At 36.5% G+C, this 20763-nt stretch overlaps 1 protein-coding gene across 4 annotated transcripts in view; it reads right to left on the bottom strand.

Moving 5' to 3' along the window:
* Nucleotides 1-20763, bottom strand: part of FYB1 (FYN binding protein 1) — a 172704-nt gene that overhangs the window by 23357 nt on the left and 128584 nt on the right. For all 4 annotated transcript variants that reach the window (XM_040262371.1, XM_040262367.1, XM_040262368.1 and 1 more), the window contains exons 4-10: nt 13158-13204; nt 10814-10833; nt 10346-10380; nt 9237-9357; nt 6076-6235; nt 5435-5579; nt 316-338 (exon numbers count right to left, since the gene is read on the bottom strand). In XM_040262371.1, the coding sequence (XP_040118305.1) occupies nt 316-338; nt 5435-5579; nt 6076-6235; nt 9237-9357; nt 10346-10380; nt 10814-10833; nt 13158-13204 (551 nt within the window). The remainder of the gene's footprint in view (nt 1-315; nt 339-5434; nt 5580-6075; nt 6236-9236; nt 9358-10345; nt 10381-10813; nt 10834-13157; nt 13205-20763) is intronic.

A 20763-nucleotide genomic window follows, 5' to 3' on the forward strand; every position in this document is an offset into this window, starting at 1 on the left:
AGGTCTCATCCAAATAGGGACATTTCTGAAAGTGAAGGGGGATACTACTAGAAATTGTGCTCAGACAACTGCACAAATCAAGACTGCCCTGGGCGCATGGAAGTGGAATCACCCTATGACCCGTAACGTGGAAGAAAGAAGTGACTTGCTCAGGGTCACTCAGTGGCCAGGACTGGACTCCATGCTATTGATTCCCAATCTATTGTTCTTTCTACCACATTAAGATCCCCCTCCTTATTTGCAAACGAGCATTTTGTCAGTAATACACACAAGAACGTCGAAGACTTGAGAAACTGATAAAAGCGGGTATCTTACCTCCACTTCCACTCTGACTGTGGCTAGGAGAAAAAGAGTAGACATTAATTGATATATTAACTATTTAGCTGTCAGGAAAGGAAGTACATATTGAGCAGTTAAATGAGAGAAAAAATAACATTCCAGTCAACAGTTATCAGGATGTTATTTACAATTGTCAAGATATAAAAACAACCTAAATGTCCACCAACAGATGAGTAGATAAAGAAGACGTAGAGTATATACATGATAGAATGTTATTCAGCCATAAAAGAAGAATGAGATTTTGCTATTTGCAACAATACCAGTGGACTTGTGGGGTATTATAATTAGTGCAATAAGTCAGAGAGACAAATACTGTATGTTGTCACTTATATGTGGAATCAAAAAATAAAACAAATGAATAAATATTACAAAACAAAAAGAGACACAGATATGGAGAACAAACTACTGGTTATCAGTGTTGGGGTGGGGGTGGGAGTTTAAGGAGTACAAACTACTATGTATAAAATAAATAAACTATAAGGCTGGATGTCATCACTGACTCGATGGATGTGAGTCTGAGTGAACTCCGGGAGTTGGTGATGGACAGGGAGGCCTGGCGTGCTGCGATTCATGGGGTCGCAGAGTCAGACACGACTGAACGACTGAACTGAACTGAAGGATATATTGTACACTATAGAGAATATAGTCAATATTTTATAATAACTTTAAATGGAGTATAACTTATAAAAACACTGAATCACTTCTATTCCTGAAACTAATATAATATTGTAAATCAGCTACTTTTTAATTAGAAGAAAAGTTATTAGATGTTATATGTGAAAAGGAAGAAAAATTGTTCCTTATTGTAATAGATGAGTAGTAACAAAGCAAAAAAACAAAACAAAACTAATAAGGATCAAGTGAGATTCAGTACTCCATAAAGTTTTCTAAACAATGATATTGTTTGTTTCTAGCATTTTACCATAAGGCAATTTTCAGATTATATAGTATTGCATCACTCCGTAGATGGACTTATTAAAAAAAGAGAGTATTATTCTAGAACCGTTACTGCATTGAATTCATTTTCCTCTCAATATCTTATAATGACAGCATTTAACTTCTAGTCCAATAGCATTACAGTTTTGTTTTGTTTTGTTTTGTTTTTGCAGTATAGGATTCTGCATTACATTTTTTACAAAGGGAATACTTAAAAAAAATTTGAAATCCTATTCATGGGGCCTTTGTAGAGTGTGGCTCCTAATTCTCTAAATCTCTCTTTCTATAACATTCTATACCTCCCCTCTTTTAAAATTGTTTTCTTGCCCATTTCCCCACTAAATTGTGAATTATGTGAAAGCAAAGGAAGTCATCTAGTTCATTTTGCAGAAGAAAAATTGAGGCTCTGAGAAATGAAGTGATACGACCATGTCCACTTTTGATTAACTGAAAAAATGAAATAATTTCAGGGTCCTGCTTTCCTGTATGGACGACATCATTTTTACTACACCTCGCTGTGCCCTCTGTGTCATCATTTTTGCCTTTTAGATAATCTTCCAAGAACAGATATCTGATATTACAATCGTATAATATATTTATACATCATATGTGATCCTTAACCTTTAAGTCAGAATAACTTTAAAGTCTACTGCTAATCTAGAAATAAAAAGTATTTTCACTAACGGAACTTCGGAGAAAAACATGCTATAAATGTCTTAATATACAAATAGAAATGATTTTTTATGAAGCTTAAGTATATTTGCTACTTGCTTACAAACTATTTTCACACTCACTGTCTTCAATGCTTTCCTCTGAGCATGAAGTAAGCATTTAGAACTATGAGAAAAACTGCAAATTTGGGTTGGCTGCCACTTCTGGCAAATACAACATATTCCACCTTGGAGACTTCATATCCAATTTCCAAAGAATTGGGTGATCACAATCAGGAACAAAGGCACTATATATTATTTGAATTCTAGAGCAGTTCTTCATTTTCTCTTTGGAATATAAACCATTGATCTGGTGAGCTAGAGGGAAGGAAAGGAGAGTGTGAGAAAAGACAAGGAAAGAGAAAGAGGAAAGGAGAAATGGCAGGAAAAAGGTTGGGAAACACACCTAGAAGAAAAGTTTTTTATATGATGACTTGTAATTTCCTTTTGTTCAACTTTTCACTTTTATTACAAAAAACTGCTTCACTGAGAAGAAAGGGAGAAGAACAGCTGCCAGGATCTGTGCTTTTTAAGCCTCCTGTCTGCTCTCAGAGTGTGAGGTATACAGTTGGATCTCCTAACCCTGGAGAAATTGGGAACGAGCTGGTCAAGAACCTCCTGATAGGAACCAGGAGGTATATGGGGGAGGGAGAGGAGAGGCTGGTGCTTTCTCTTATTCTTGCCGGAACAAGCTGCCAGCTATACTCAGCATCTCTCCTTGTTCTACTAAGGACAAAGCATGTTCTGTTATAAGATCTCTGCCAGCAGCAGCTGTAGTTTCAAAAAAAAAAAAAAAACACAAAACAACTTGTGTAGAAGTGATGTCTCTTCTTCCATTTTCTTATTAAATATGCATAAAGAAGGAATCAGTTCGCTCAGTCGTGTCCGACTCTTTGCGACCCCATGAATCGCAGCACGCCAGGCCTCCCTGTCCATCACCATCTCCCAGAGTTCACTCAAACTCACGTCCATCGAGTCCGTGATGCCATCCAGCCGTCTCATCCTCTGTTGTCCCCTTCTCCTCCTGCCCCCAATCCCTCCCAATGTCAGAGTCTTTTCTAATGAATCAACTCTTCGCATGAGCTGGCCAAAGTACTGGAGTTTCAGCTTTAGCATCAGTCCTTCCAATGTAATAGATGCTAGTAAATACTGTGGTGCTGTACTTGTTTAAAATATTAATCAGTGAAGCTATACACTTCCTCTAACCCCATTTTATTAAACAGAAGATCCCTTTTCTGCTACATGTTTACTAACTGGAGATGTCTCGTAGAGTTGTGGAATGTATGGTGGTGGTGGTTTAGTCACTAAGCTGTGTCCTACTCGTTGCAGCCCCTGGACTGAATGTAACATGCCAGGCTCTTCTGTCCATGGGACTCCCCAGGCAAGAATACTGGAGTGGGTTGCCATTTCCTTCTCCAGGGGATTTTCCCGACCCAGGGATCAAACCTGGATCTCCTGCATTGGCAGGTGGATTCTTTACTGCTGAACCGCCCTGTGGTATGTACAGACTAGTTAAAATGAAAAAGGTAATGGCATTAATTTGGGAAAGTCACTTATTATGAAAATAATGCTTCATTTTAAGGATATCATCCCTTTTTTGTGGATGTATTTATTTTTTGAGTATTTTCATCAGTGTAAATATATATATATATCTCACTGCTGCTGCTGCTGCTAAGTTGCTTCAGTCGTGTCCGACTCTGTGTGACCCCACAGACGGCAGCCCACCAGGCTCCCCCATCCCTTGGATTCTCCAGGCAAGAACACTGGAGTGGATTGCCATTTCCTTCTCCAATGCATGTAAGTGAAAAGTGAAAGTGAAGTGGAGTTTTTTAAATTCCAAAATAAGAGAAATTGTGTTTTTTTTTAAAGATAAAAGACAAACATAAGGTATAGTGAAGTAGTTCAGTCGTGTCCAACTCTTTGCAACCCCATGGAATGTAGCATGCTGGGCTCCTCCATCCATGGGATTTTCCAGGCAAGAATACTGGAGTGGGTTGCTGTTTCCTTCTCCAGGGGATCTCAGGCAGACTCTGCCATCTGAGCCACCAGGAAAGCCCAACATAAGGTATATATACTGATAATATACATGATAAGACACACTCATGTCCAGAAAATTCTGTAACTCTAAGAATATGGCCATTTGGAACTCTGGTATCAAATTTGACATTTGCTAACTTCAAAGTAGGTCAAGGTGTTTCTTATTACTAAGGTCAATTTACAATCTGTAAACTCCAGTGCATACATGGGATGTTTTGATATGTATTGCATAATTTATGATCATAATATGTTAAGACAGCATTGCTATCAGTCATTTTAGAATGATGAACTGCCAGAAAGCAATATAAGTTTAACTGATGCCATAAGCTCAAAACCATAAAAGGGAAATTTAATTCTTTATATGTTTCATAACTATTAGTTTTAATAAATATTAATATATTTCTATTTTGATCTTTTTACATTTTTAGAATGCTTAATAATAAAAACATTTTTTGCTTTGAAATTTGAGTTATAAAGAATGCAGACACATTTTTTTCTCAAATGAAGATCTTGCATAGATCATGTGGGGAGGTTTCCCTGTTTCACAAAGTGGGCATAAAAAAACGAGGATTCTTCACTGGGTTGGAGATTTCCCTTCTCCTTTTCCTTCAGTTTAAAGAGATTATGGCTCTACCAGGAAAGGGAGATATTGGAGGAAAGAAGGAATGAAAGGAGAACAGAAAAGGAAGAAAAAGAAAGAACAAGGAAGATCAGAGCTAGGAGAAAGAGACAGAAGAGGAGGCACTATAAAGGGAGCTGGAGACGAGAAGGAAGAGAAGGAAAGTACGAGAGAGAAGTTTGCCCTCCCCTTTGATTCCTCTAGAAAGGATGTCTTGATCTGTCCCTCTGCCCCAGAAAGATGGTCCTGTAATTTTTCCAGGGAAGGTCACAAGTTCCAAAGGAAAGTTGAACCCTTAGTTGATTGCTAGGGATCATAGCAGATTGAGCTTTTACATTTTTACTCTTAAAGAGCAAAGTTGTCATAAAAAAGCATTTCTATTTGTTATATTTTCAAATAACAATGACAAATATATTTAGACTCAGATTTCAGAGAAAGCTAACTTTTATATCTCATGCTTCATATTTTACAAAGTCATATGTATTCTAGGCATATCCTTAAAGTCAAATCAGAATGAATATTGCAAAACAGTATTTTGGATTGACAACACATCTGCCAATGGCCCATTACATTTCAAGCAGTATTTAACACAAATAGCCAGAGTAAAATGAAAGACTATAGAGTTTCAAATGAGTTATCATCCATATTGAAGTGATTGTAAATGGTAATTTAATTTAGTGATAGAAAGTAGTAGGAAATTAGGAAAGTAAAATTATAGCATCTTAAAACCCACAATCTCTGACAAAGAGATAGTTTGATTTGATTTGCTTTCCAATTTGTTTTTTACATATACCTGCTAACATTTTCCTGCTCTGCAACGTCATCATACACTTCCTGGTCATCTTCAAAAGGTCTTGACGAAAGAGCACTGAGACAGCCTTTTTTCCGTTTCAAGGAGTCATAGTCAATCTCTACAGCTGTTGTTTTAATATAGCCATCTACCAAAAGGGGAACAATTTATATTCAGATAACTAGTTTAAATATCATAGAGTTGTAAATAAAATATCAATTATACACTTTCTTTTTACATTTTCCCTTTATTTCTTTGCTTGCAATTCTGACTTAAAGACTTGTTGACACGTGCTTCACTGTGCTTTGTCAAAGTCTCATGATGTTGTGCTTTGGGGTAAGTCTGGAGTCTGTTTTCAAGGTTCTAAAGAGATTCAGAAGAAATATTTTTGCTTTCTAACATCAATGAAGAACCTAATGCTCTTTACTCCTCCTTGGGATATTATATTTACATTTTTTCCCATCTAAAAATATTACACAAATGAGGTGAAGATGGAGCTATGCTTGTCATTTAAAATCTTCCTATTTTTGTCTATTCTGTAACATACTCCCAACTGAATGCTTGTGACTAGCTTTGGAAGAATTTTCACATTAAGATTGGCTCAAAAGAAAACACTTTGAAGTCTTAGAAAAATATGCACTCACATGACCCCCTGGCTGTTCTGCCCAGCCATTTTCCTTCAGGGTTGTCTGTGATGCGAATTATTTCAATATTCTCTCCTTGCTTGAAGCTCAGTTCATTCTTTCCTCCTTTGACATCACAGCAAGCTTTTGCTTGATGGATGACTTGAATAGGGCCTGTTAGCTGCAAAGAGGGGAAAAAAAAAATCACAACCAGCTTCTTACTAAGGAATGCAGTTTTGAAAGACTAGGTCCACTACTTGCTAACCTGCTTATTACCAACATTTACAGAACCAGAAGTTGAGGGTGAATGTTATTTCTGGTGAGGGTTCTTATAGGAGGGGCTAGGGGAAAATTGCAGAGGTCGGACAGAACCAGCAAAAATAGGTAAGCACGTGTTCAGGGGCCAGGAGAGAATGGCAGTGATCTGTTGACCTTGGGAACTCTGTAGAAGATTTGAAGAGGAAGTGACTGAAAATCAAACACCACTTATGTATGCGACATCCTGGGTGCTATGTGTTCTTATGGGGTATGCTGGTGTTCTGCTTATTAGACAGAGGTTATTTCCACCTCTGCTTTGTGCAATTATTCTGACGGTTCTCTGCAGGCTTAAAATAGCAAGAGAGAGAGGGTTAGTAGTGGTGGTAGGTTGTACTTGTGAGAAAAACATTTTCTTTCCTTTTTTTCGACTTCATGGTACTTGCTATCTATAAACTTGGAGTAGACATTACCTGCTATAAACAAGATAACAGTTTAGAAATAGCTTTGTGAATAAATATAAATAGCAAACCAATATTATGTGATGTTTTTATAATTAATATCCTTAAGAGTACAGTGGTTTCTTGACAGCAGAGGAGTAATCTAGTTTAGAGCCCATGAATCCTAAAGTCCTATTTCCTAATCTTTTGTCTTTTCAACAGAATTTCTTGAGTCTTTTGATATGCAAATATGCATCATGATTTTTGAAGAAGCTCTACTTTATTTATTGAACTTGTGATGTGATGAATTGTGAGATACCATCATTAATTATATACTATCAAGAAAGTAAACTAGCTTGATTTAAACTTTGATGTGCCAACAATGTTACAATGCATCCTAATTTCAGAATTTTAAAATGTGAAATATTTTGTCATAGAATTAATGAAATGTGGAACTGTATAACAGTTCTCACATTTATTTATTTAAATTTTTTAATTTATTTTATTTATTTATTTTTTAATTTTATTTTTACTTTATTTTACTTTACAATACTGTATTGGTTTTGCCATACATTGACATGAATCCACCATGGGTGTTTACAAGCTCCCAATCCTGAATCCCCCTCCCACCTCCCCCCCCATATCATCTCTCTGGATCATCCCCATGCACCAGCCCCAAGCATCCTGTATCCTGTATTGAACATAGATTGAACATCTATTAACAATTTTGTGGAAGGAATATAGCGTGTGAAGTCCTAGTCTTGACAAATGTTTGAGTTCATGTTTGGTGGTGTGATTTCATATCTTATCTTTTTCTTACTAACAAATATTATTTGAATAAATGAGTGAAACCATCCAAAATTGGCTTCTCCAAAAAAAAAAAAAAACAAACCAAAAAGAAAAGCTTCACATAATTCCTTCATAACTATAAACAACCTCTTCATAAAAAGTATGTTATAAAGATTTTCATTTAAGAAATTAATTTTCCATGTTTTCTACTTGAAAACTATGAACATCGGTAGCCATACATTCTGTATGAGCAAAATATTTTAATAGTCATATTGCAATCTTACTTTTGCTTATATATAGTAAGCAAAATTGACTGAGAGCCTATAATAGATACCACATATTATTTTATTTAATCCCATAACAAACTTTCAGGAGAAATATTGTCTACTCAGTTTAAAAATAAGAATCTGAGGTTCAGAGAAGTTTAGCAATATGTCCACTATTATATAACTCACAAATGCAGCTGGAATTTGAATCCACATCTGTCCAACTGACTCTAAGTTTTACATTTGCCCTGCGCCTGCTGTTGCTTCTTTGTTTCACTATGGTCAATATTCTGGGAAATTATATATAAGCCAGACTTTTATAACTCAAACCATATATTAATGCTCTGGAGGAACTAAATATTTAAAGGAAACTTGATATGAATCCTTTTCAAAGTGAAGAATAGTTTTGTGACTAGATAATCACTCTAAATATAGCTGACATACCAGACCCATACCAGATGGGTCGTGTCGTCAAAGCCTAGCTAAGAGAGTATAGACTGCAAGTATAGTGGTAGTGGTGGTAGCAATACGAGTCATCCAGTTAGAATGAAAGATCAGAGAAGACAGAGGTCAATGAGGAAGAAGGAGAAACAGAAGGTATGAGAAGTCAGCATGTACACAGGCTTAAAGTAAAGGCACAGATGTGAGTCAGGTGTAGACAGCATCAGTCAGGGCGGCTCACGGAGTTTTATTGAGACGGGTCTGCTTAATCCAGACACTTCTGTCCCATGCACCATGATAATACATGCCACAGGGATATGTATGTGTGTAGTCCTGAGCCCATATTTAATCTCTTAGTTGCTCAGTCGTGTCCGACTTTTTGCGAGCCCATGGACTGTAGCCTATCAGGCTCCTCAGTTCATGGAATTTTCCAGGCAAGAGTACTGGAGTGGGTTGTCATTTCCTTCTCCATGGTATCTTCCCGACCCAAGGATCAAACCCAGGTCTCCCGCATTGCAGGCAGACACTTTACCGTCTGAGCCACCAGGGAAGTAGGTTAATATGAAATGCTCAGTCATGTCCAACTCTTCGTGACCCCTCGGACTGTAGCCCATCAGGGTCCTCTGTCCATGAAAATTTCCAGGTATGATGAAACACATAACGAGGAGAGTCAGAATGGATTTGAGTAACTGAGTATTCATTCACCCAACAGACATAAAATTTCTTGAGTTCCCACCTTATTTTGTTTAGATTTTATCCAGATTATAAGCCACATATTTTATTTGGATTTTATTGTGTTACATTTTTAGTGCAGGGATAATGGAGTGTAGCAGACAAAAACATTACTGTTATGAAGGAAGTTACTCTTTAGAAAACAATGATTAAGTAGTTGTCCAACTATGTAAGGTTTCAAAAAATGGTTCCCCCTTTTGTGTGAAAGTTATAAAAAGAGAGGTTACTGTTTTTCACCCATCAGCAAGCAAGCTCTTACTTTAAATTTCTTCTTTATTTCTTGTTCTTTCTTTTCTCTCTCTTTCTGTTCTTTTTTCTCCAGCTCTAATCTCTTCTTTTCCTCCTTTTCTCTTTTCTTCTCTTTTTCTTTGGATGTGTCTCTGTGGATAAAAATTTGGTTGTTTCAGCACCTGCAAGCATTTATGTGTTAGGGCTCAATATTTAGAGAGGTTCCTACCCCAAACAGAAGATAGTATGTGGAACAGAGGTGAAGGTACAAAGCTAAGTCTTGTCAAAATTCCTGGGTGTATGAGACTCTTCTTAAAACCTGCAGGAGGCATTCAAAAGAGGATGCCTTCCAAAGGTCCTGCTACTTTTACAACCCCTGAGGGCAAGTGGAAGGCATTGTTATAAAGGTTCCTGCAGCCTGTCAGCATGAATACAATTAACCGCCCCCACCCCACCCAATCTCTCTCACAAGAGTTCGCTCACTGGTACAAGTTCACATATACGTATTCACTTGTACTCATAGGTACAAATCTTCATTTAGAAACTTTACTCAGTATTAGCTGAATTCTGAGTGGGGAAGATTAACATATTTGAATCAACAAAAGATAAAATAAGAGAAAATGCTCATTTTTATTTTCACTCATTTGCTAAGAAATTTCTTAATCCTGGCCTACGCAGAAACCCATTTGGGAACTCTTTTTAACATTTTTCTTCTCAAGCAGATTAAAACTTTGGCATCCAGTGCTGTGTTAAATCGTCTCTCAGAGCTGAATTTTGAGGTAAAGTACTGCCTAGGTGAGGACATTGTAATATATACACAAATTCATTTGCCCAGACACACGGAGAGCAAGAAATACCGATTCCTGGCCCTGTAATTCCTTGCCTGTGGGCTGTCTAGTGGGTTGCAGAACTCTGACCTCTCACACAATGGCATTTTAACAGAGTCCTCTGTAAAATCCTTAGACAAGAAAGGAATCTTTAGTCCTTTGTATTGAAATAAAGGTTATCATTATATGCCGGTCACTTGAACAGCTGAACTTTCCCCCTCCTAGTATTGAATATCCATTCATTCTCCCTCATACAAATTCTTATATTCATCTTAGAAGAAAAATATCATGGTAAAAAAAATGTTGCTCATACATGTCTTCATATGTTTCTCCTTCACTCTCTTGTTCCTGTCAAGAAAAACATTAATTTAATGATTTACTGCAATTATTCAATAAGGGAACAAATATATACTACATTGCTCAAGTACTCAGTAAAACAAACATACATTTGTGTGTACATTTTGCATATTTAATTTTTTTTTTTCCTTTTTGGAGACAGGAAGCACAGAAAGATTTCATTTTATATCTTGCTATGTAATTCAGATTTGTAGCCAGGCTTCAGTTTCTGTTTAGCATAACAAAATTACTGAGTCAGTGAAATGACTGGTGTTTAATCTCTCAAGCATTTCGGGTGAAATAAGATTGCAATGGAAAAATATTACCATTATTCTTAAGAGTTTTCATTTGTTGGTTTATGTCAGTAGAAAATAAATCACAGTAATTGTTACATATTCTAGTTACAGCAATATAATATGAGAAGAATAAAAAAAGAGAAACTAACCTCATCTAGATTTCCAGTACCTGAAGTGTTTAAAAAAAGGGATAATAATTAAGAAGTGCTTTAATAGAGGATTGTTAGATGTAACATAATACTCAAAACAGTTCATAATGTTAACAGAATCTATACTTTACCAAAGGTTTAGAAGTAGAGAATAGAATATGTGGTTTAGATCCTTACTATGGCTTTTCCAAACCTTGTAACTTATTATAAAATCATTTCATTAGCTTTCATAAAATAATGCAAAAGTGAAAAAAACTGAAGACACTCTTTAGTCTCTTTACGAATGGATGCTGTAAGCATCCACATTTGGTTTTGTGGGCTTGTGTGGAACACAGGCTTTACCCGAAAATCACAAGTTCACACTTTTAGACTCATTTGTTCCCAATGATTTGCTTTCATGTATCAAAAAGATCAAGTTAATTAGATTTTTTAAAAGATATTTTACTGCTCAAGCGTTTAATAATATCAACAAATTTTCAGGTATTAAGACATCATCTAAAACAATAACAATAAAAACCATGTGGAACTGATACATGAATGAATAGACCAGTAGAATAGAACAGAGAGCTCAGAGACAGATAAAATTTACATACACACAAATAGGAACACACCATTTGTTGTTGTTTAGTTTCTAAGTCTTGTCTGACTCTTTTGCAACCCCAGGGACTGTAGCCTGTCAGTCTCCTCTGTCTGTGAGATTTCCCAGGCAAAGAATACTGGAGTGGGTTGCCATTTCCTTCTCCAGGGGATCTTCCTGACCCAGAGGTCAAAGCCAGGAACATTATGTACACACAAACACACTTATGTATGAAAAGACACAAACATACCAATAGAGTTAACATAGTAAATGTGGTATTATAAATTAATGAGAAAAGGGTGAATTTCATAGTATCATAATGGGAAAACTGACTTTGTACATGAGAAAAAAAATCTAGCTTTCTACTAATTCCTCAGAAGTGGACTGCAAACAATCAAAGACTTAACTATAAAGGATAAAGTTAAATAGAAGATAATATTTTTATTTCCTAGGGATAGGAATTCTTAAATAAAACTTTAAAAGTACAAATTACAAAGTAAGTATTAATAAATTTGATTATATCAAAACATATTTATGTTCAATGAAGGACAGTATGGACTAAGTTAATAGATAATGGACAGAATGACAGAAGATATTTGCAATTCCTAAAAGCTGCTGCTGCTAAGTCGCTTCAGTCGTGTCCGACTCTCTGCGACCCCACAGATGGCAGCCCACCAGGCTCCCCCATCTCTGGGATTCTCCAGGCAAGAACACTGGAGTGGGTTGCCATTTCTTTCTCCAATGCATGATAGTGAAAAGTGAAAGTGAAGTCGCTCAGTCGTGTCCGACTCTTAGCGACCCCATGGACTGTAGCCTACCAGGCTCCTCCATCCATGGGATTTTTCAGGCAAGAGTACTGGAGTGGGTTGCCATTGCCTTCTCCACCCTACAACTGACATGGTATTAATATCTGGAATACAAAGGAACTCCTGCAAGTCATCCAGAAAAGGATACCAACCCCAAGAAAAAATGGTCAAGGAATTGGAAGTAGCAACTTAAAGAAGAGAAAACCACAAAGCCTAATAAACAAGTCAAGGTTTTGAACTCAGTAGTAGGCTGAGATATGAAATTGAAACAAGACACTTTATACACAGAAGATTGGAAACAACTGGAAAGCTGCCTCTGCACTGGTGAAAGGCAAGCATCTTGGAATCTTTATGCGCTGGGATGGGACTACACACAGATGAGCTCTTCTGGAAAGAACTCCAGTACTACTCAGTCAGAACGAATATGCCATAGCTTACAAGCAGTCACTCTACTCCCTGATACACATCTTAAAGGAAGGCTCTCAGAGGTTCACATGGGGATATGGACAAGAAGGTGCATTGGAGCATTAATATCATTTCCGTAATAGTAAGTTGGAGGTGAAATATGCATAGGATGTGTACCATGGAGAGCTGTGCAGCAGTTAACAGAAATAAATTAAATATACATATATGCACGGATGAGCCTCACAAAACACATTAGTCTGAGTGTAAAAAAACGACCAGAATGAGCTATAATATACTGTTTATGCAAATTGAAATATATACATATACACATACAACAATACACAAAGAATGTGTACAAAATACATATACACACTAAGTGCATTAAAATATTTTACGCCGATGAGACAGGGAAGGAAAGAGAGTGGGTCGTGATGAGAAAAGGGAATAAATAAGTAAAACAAGAGGACTTGCATGGACTAATGATGATAATGACTCATTAATGACCCTATGAGAATAATTAACTTGAACAAAAAATAAAACATCATTTGCCTCTTACCATCAGAGTGCATGACACTATCTTGATTTTCCTCATTTACAGGGCCTCTGAAAACAAAAGAGAGGAAAAAGTGAAAATGGGATAAGTAGATGCTCCTCTTACAATGAAAAAGAAAAAAATAAAAGGATTATTTAAAAATAACTCTTGGGCTTCCCTGGTGGTCCAGTGGTTGGGAATCTGGCAGGGGACACATGTTTGGTCTGGGAAGATCCCACATGTTGCAGGCACCTAAGCCTGTGCGCCTCAGCTGCTGAAGCCATGCTCCACAACAAGAGAAACCACCAGCACGAGAACCCCATGCACTGCGCTAGAGAGCAGCCTCCACTCACCACAGCCAGAGAAAGGCAGCGAGCAGCAACAAAGACCCAGTGCAGCCAATAATAGTAATAAAAATAACCAAATTTTAAAAAAAAGATAAAATAACTCTTTTCTCTTTCATATCTACTATGATTTAAAACTTCAAAATCAGTAGAACAGGTTTTAGCTTTGTACTGACACTGCTACTGCTGCAAAAAAGTGGAGAATTGGGGAACTTGTGTCCAGTACTGTCCATTCAAAGTGAGCACCTACAATTAATCCATAGTTTCAGGGCAGTAATATGTTTTTCTGTTAAAAAGGACAGTATATCAATAAATGAATTCTGAGTTCTGAAGGCAGATAATTGGCTATACGGTATAGATTTCAAAGGCCATTATTTTCAATCCTGGCTCCTCCCCCCTTTCTAGGTATTCTCCACCTGGCTTTGCTTCTATCAGTTGTGGCTTGGACTCCAAGGTGCTTCATTTCAAACCACTTCACTCCAAGTACTCATAACTGTTATCAATACCTGGGCCCCACGAATCCCTAATGATTTATGGAACCATCTGTATTTTCTATTTCTATTCTTGGGTTGATCAGCACAGCTGGGGAAAATTGCCATCTTACTGATTTGGGAGATTACAAATAATTGACATTCAGTCTCAGCTGCACTCCCAACACTATCCTATAATCTTGTTACACCTTTTTCCTAGTCAATCTTCTCTGACATCATTCTTGATAACTATTCAAGACCTTCACTTCTTCCCTTAAATCTCCTATTTCTCTCCTTTCCTTTATCATTAGATGATTTTGTTTCTTATTTCACTATTTAGCTGTTATTGGGAGTGAACTTTCTTAAGAAAATATGTTCCTTTAACTTCCAAGCTTATCTACAATTACACCCATTCTTACATCTCCAAAGTTCTTCTTTCCATCTGTGTTCTGAATGCTATCTGAATGATCAGTTATTTCATTCCTTTTATTCCTTTTCTTCTGTGTGTCATCATATCATTTATTTATTATTATTATTGTTCTTCTTCTTTCACTCTCCATCCCTAAATATCTCACTATAGTAAGTCCTCTACAAACAAATCTTCAAGTTGCAAGCTTTCAAAGATATAGAAGTGTGTATGTGTTTGCATATCCAGCTATGTCAGGAGTAAGTGAAATTGCAGCTTGCCCTCCGTCTCCTATTGCTGATGATCCTTCAACTCTGCTATCTCCCACCTCTTCTCCCTCCTCCAATTAGTATCTCTTCCTGCCTGTTCACTCAATACCAGCCTCTGTATGTCAGCTATTGTAATGTTTTAGGGTATTTTGAAGACACTGTACCCTAAGTGTAAAAAATTTTTTTTTTTACTTTTTCTGTTTGTTTTTTATGTATTATTTATGTGAAAATATTATAAACCTATTACAGTACAGTACTATATAGCCCATTGTGTTAGTTGGGTACCGAGGCTTGCAGTTACAGCCTAAGCAATACTTACAACCTAGGTTAGAACAAATGAACTTATGAGCCTCCTCTCGGAATGGACCTTGTTCATATGTAAGGGACTTATTATACTGTTTCCTCCCTCAGCCCAAGTTACTCTCATTCATAAAGAACACACATTTCTCTTCACCTTTCTAAGTTCTACACATTACCACAAGGAGATCTTCTTCTTCCTAGTCCAAGTGGGAAAAACTGTCCGTACTCACTTTACTGGCTCTCCTCCCCTTTGTCTCTTCATTGACTGCAGTCTAACTTTCTTTGCTAATCCTTCACTGAAACTACTCTTACGGCTATTTTGCCTTCCTGGAGCTTCTTTTGATTCCATGAGAAATCTCTTCTAGCTCCTGTCTTGTCTCTCTGGTCTCAATCCCACAATTTTTTCTGTGGGTTAGTTTCCTCTGACTTCTCTTTTAATGATGGTGTTCTTTTGTGTTCTTGTCTTGGCTTCCGCATTTTTTTCCTTCTACTTTTGCGCCTAGATGGTCTTACATTCTCACATGCTTCCTCACCTTCACAAAGTATCTTAACGTTGGTGACTTCACACTGAAATGTCTAGCCCATAGAGAATCTCATATTCTTTGTTTCAGACACATCTATCTGTCATCTGCCTATCTATATATTCATCTTTTTATCTGTGTTTGTATGTCCCACTGATGGCTCTATATTAACATCCATGAAGTTGAGGTTTTCCTTTCTCATTTCAGCCTAAATCTATTTTTCCTACTCAGTTTCCTACCTTGGTGAATTGCATCACAAATTCACTTCACCACCCAAGCCTCACTCAAAAAGTGAGAGCCTTTATTTCTCACTCTTTTACAGTGCTATGTCAAATTAATCAAGTTCTGTCAGTTTTACATATTGAATGTCTCCTATAATACACTTTCCCTTCCATCTCTCTCCCCTGTCCTGCTAGACACAAGATCAGGATTCTACCATCACTAGTGTGGAGCCCTGCAGTGGCCTTTGGGATAGTCTTTTAGTAAGGAGAATTGTGCTTCATTTTTTTCTACCCTTAAAGTCCTTTCTTTGTTCAGCTGCCAAAGTGATCTTTCTAAAGTGAAATTAATACCATTTGAAGAATGTGAACGGGAAGAGCCTTGCTATCACTAAGGCCATAAACAAGGCTTAGTGGATGTCCTTGTGACTCTGGAAAAAATACCTTAGATACATATATGTAGTCATAAACTTTTATCTAATAAATTCACTTAAAAAACTGAACATTTAAAAATTAACATATATGCATAGCTTACTATCTAGGTAAGTGTGAATGCCCAGTGAGATTGAGCATGCCATAACACTTGTTTTTCTTCTGAATCTTAGAAGATTCAGAATTAAATACAAAAAGGATGAAGTAATTCAAACCTGTGATACAAAAATCTGTGAAGTAAATTTTCTAATCATTGGGACAATAATGTATGTTCAGTATTTTAAGTGTTTGTTATGTTTAAGAAATTTGTTACATTAAATATTTGAGTTAGGCTTATTATTTTAGTTGAAAACTAAGGACTCTTAAGTGTTGAATGTCTATGATTGCTGGCCTCACAAAACAGAGTTCCCTAAAACTATGAGCTCCTGATTAAAAAAATCCACCATCACTTAGGAAGGAGTCTTATGTCTTACCTAAACAAACAAACAAGCACATTTAGAAAATAGAACGAAATTTGATCAAGCACTTGTCTATATACAACAGCCAGTTTACAGAGGAATGGGGAACACATAAGCTTACTATAAGGAAGCAATCAGCACAGTGTAGACTGTGGGCAACTATAATGCCCACCAACAACTTGATGTATTCAACAAATAACTGCAATAAGTAAAACGGAAGTAATACAAGAGGAACCTATAGCTTGAAAGAGAATTGCAAAACATATAAGCCACAGACTTTGCTTGGATTCTTACTCAAACAAACAAAAAAACCCACACAGGATTTAAGAGCCAACTGAATAGTGGCTTGATGTTTTATATTAAAACAAAGGGTCTGTTTTTAGGAATACCTCCTGAAATATTTATGAATGTAATTATATGATGTTTGATATTAGTTTCAAAATAATATGAGATGAGGGAAGAGGGTATTGTATAGATAAAACAAGATTGGTAGTGAGCTTATAATTGTTGAAGTTGGGGAGGGATATATGGGTACTCATTATATTATTCTCCTTGCCTTTTATATGCTTAACATTTTAAAAAATAAATATGTTTCTTTAAAAGTATCTGAAAAATCCAATTTTAAATGCAATTGGATTATTTAAAGGAACTGGATATGATTTAATAGATTTATGAGTTATTTACAAGTTCTTGGGAGGGTTTTGCTGAGTAAAGTTATGAAATTTGTTCAGTCAGGCATCAGAAATGCTTAAAAATAAAATTCAGTATGTAAATTCATACATGCAATGTCAAACATGTAAACGAGCTTAATTACTTAAGTTTATTATGAGCATAAGTATTGATATGAGAGAATTTAGTCTGAGTTGTCCAATCATTGATCAAAGATCCCCCTGAAAATAATCATTTTTATTGAAATAAAAATTACTGGGTGTATAAATAGCATAACAAATTATGTGCATTTAAGTACTTAAAATAAATTAGGCCTTGTAACTATCAACTTTAGTAAATTGAGTATTAATTAAAAGCATAAGATGTAAAACACCTCAGACATCAAAATACATTGACATCCTATAGAATAAAGTCTATTGTCCTTTTCATAGTGTACAGGTCCTTAAGATCAGTCCTGCTCTTTTACAGTTTTATTTTTCATATTTCCTCTTCTTACATTTTCTTTTCAGATAGTAACACTGAATTCACTTATTCTCTGAAGACTGGTTTCTTGTTTCTCCATGCTTAGCCCAGCTATTGGCCTTCTCTGGAGAAATCCTCCCTTCTCATCATCCCCTGTGGAGGCCTTCCTTAATCTTTAAGATTCTCCTTAAACACTCCCTCCTCTGTGAAGTTATCTCAATTCTCCCAAGCTCATGCAGTTGCTACCTCCATATGTCATACATTGCTCACTATAGAGACTATTCTGGATTACTGTAATTATACAGCAGTTACTTGCAGGTCTCTATTCCTTCACTTCATTTCACTTCATTCCTACTATGAGACCGTAAACCCCTGGTATGATGAGATTATGTCTTTGTTAGTTAATTTATTATTATGACTGTCATTTTTAGGAAGCTGTTCGAATAATTCTTGTTAGGTATAGGACTTTTGACTAAATTAATGCTGTCTTAGTAACACTAAGAAACTAGCATTTATTACTAAAGCAAACTGTTTATTATTTTTGAAAATAATATTAAGTTAAAAAGACTACTGGACTTGCAGTTAACTTCCTGAAACACACAGAAGAGTAACAAATATTTGCAAAATGAAGATCTGTGTAGCATGCTCATTCATATCTACTTACACTTAATTCAAACCATTTATTACTTATAGATAATGTTTACATGCATGCATATATTCATGGACCCAACATTATAGCATTTAAATTTTAGTTTTATATAGGTCTCAATTCAACACATATAGAACAGCAAAATATTCACTAAGTATGAAATAATATTAAGAATAGGAATAACAGTGAAGAATAAAAGGAAGAAAGATGAGGGGGAGAAGGAGGTGAGCGCCGTGGATAGACCCAGATCAAACTGTAAGAAAAAAAAAAAAAGTGTTACAGGCATTGAGAAAAGCCAAACAGAGAGAAACAGACAATCAATGAAACTAGTCACAACCCAAGTCCTAGAAAATGAAGCAGAGGGAGTGGGTGAAAAAGAAAAGGAGGCTTATCAGTTGTTACAGTAAGGATGTCTATACAAGAAGGTCTTCCGCTATAGTTCTTTTTCTACTTTAGCATACATAATTAAAAAAGAAAAGCAAAATTAATTTAATGTTATGACTGTCATGCTCAGAAAGCTATTAGAGCTCTATTTCCTGACTTTTAAAGATGGGAAGCTATTGACCTTTATACCTTATTTGCCATTCATGACCTTTATTCTGTGACTTTAGTATTTGTCAGTTTGATTTTTAAAGACAGAGGAAATCTAAGTGACACTTTGTTCCACGGCTGCCCTCACAGAAAATGAAATCCAGTGAATTTTTCTCTGGAACATGTCTTCCTGTATTTAACGCATGAGAAATTATACAATTATGATGACTTGTTTAAGCCAATGGACTTAGGTCTGTCTGGGAGTGCATGACTGATATGGCAAGTCTCAAACTCCAGAAAATGTTAAATATTTCTAACTAATAAAAAAGGTTACAATTGTGAATTCTTACATTTCCTCTAATTTTAGAGCCAGAAAAATCTTACACTTAGAATGACCTCAAAATAAGATCTGGTTAAACTTTCCTTTCTCAACTTTAGTCATTTCCATTAGTTATTATTTCTTATTATTTCACTTTTCCTGTCTCATTACTATTAATAAGCATGTAATTTGCCTTGTATACTAAAATATTCCACTATTGGTTCTATATTCATATGAATAATCAGTTACATTGTTAAAATTATAATTACTTTTTTTAAGTGGCACCAAGAAATATGTTACCCTAAAGAAGTTGATTTGAACACTGAAAATGATAAATGAGCTCTTCTGACCCATTTCAGTTCCTCTTCCGACATCTGAATAAAATAGAACATGGAGCTAGCTGCTTTCTGACCACTAGGTGGGGAAACAATACAATTTAAAATGCACTATAACTTTGGCTTCAACTACTTTCTTTTAAAATATGTTTATTATTTAAAATTCTCACTTGCCTCCAATTCTTTACATTCTTAAGGAAAATTCTGACCTGAACAATATAATCACAAGTGATTTCTGGGAAGTAGGCAGGTCATAATGGCCATGTGATCTTCTGAAATTCTTTCTTTGATCCACATTAGAACTTCTTTTCCTTGCCTTAAGCAGCACAGACTCAACACCCTCGGGGGATATGTGAAGTTTATCAGTCATTTGTGCCTCTTGAGAGCCAGTCCCTCACCTGAGCACTGGTTCTTTTTCTAACCCTTGGTTCTAGGAATGTACTTCCTCTGTGATCCTAACAGTGTCTGACTTGACGCATGGAGTCTACGCTCATGACAAACATGTATTTATAACTCAGAACTCCCTTCCGGCTCTTCACTTCTTACACCTAATTGCCTCCTCAACATCTCTGCCTGCATGCACACCACAAGCTTTGCACAGCTGGGCTGTCCTGATTTTCCCGACTCCCAAACTTGCTCACATTCAGCCAGTCTCATTCAGTTATGGACGAATCATCCTTGGAGTTACTCAGGCTCAGAACCTTGGAGTCGCCCTGGATCCTCTTTTCCTTTCATACCCCAAGTCCAAATTCTGTGGTCTCTACCTTCAAAGTACATCCAGAATCTGGGCCCCTGTCATCATCTCCACTGCACCATCCTGGTTAGAATATCTTGCCTGCGTTTCTGTAGGATCTGCCTAACTGGTTTTCCTTCTTCAACATTTGCCTACTACCTCTTTTCAGACAACAATTAAGGCAATACTCACAAAACGTGAGCCTGAAAACATCACTGACTGAGCAACTTCACTTTCACTTTTCACTTTCATGCATTGGAGAAGGAAATGGCAACCCACTCCAGTGTTCTTGCCTGGAGAATCCCAGGGACGGGGAAGCCTGGTGGGCTACTGTCTATGGGGTCGCACAGAGTTGGACACGACTGAAGCGACTTGGCAGCTGCAGCAGCCACTCAGGCTCTTCAGCATTTCCCACGTCACTTAGGATAAGAGCCATCATCTCTATCACGACCTGCAGGGCTTGCATGAGTCTGTCTCTAGTACACTTTCCATCTACTCCAGCCTCAGTTACCGC

Source organism: Oryx dammah, unplaced genomic scaffold (genome assembly GCF_014754425.2).
Source record: "Oryx dammah isolate SB20612 unplaced genomic scaffold, SCBI_Odam_1.1 HiC_scaffold_20, whole genome shotgun sequence".
Lineage (NCBI taxonomy): Eukaryota > Metazoa > Chordata > Mammalia > Artiodactyla > Bovidae > Oryx > Oryx dammah.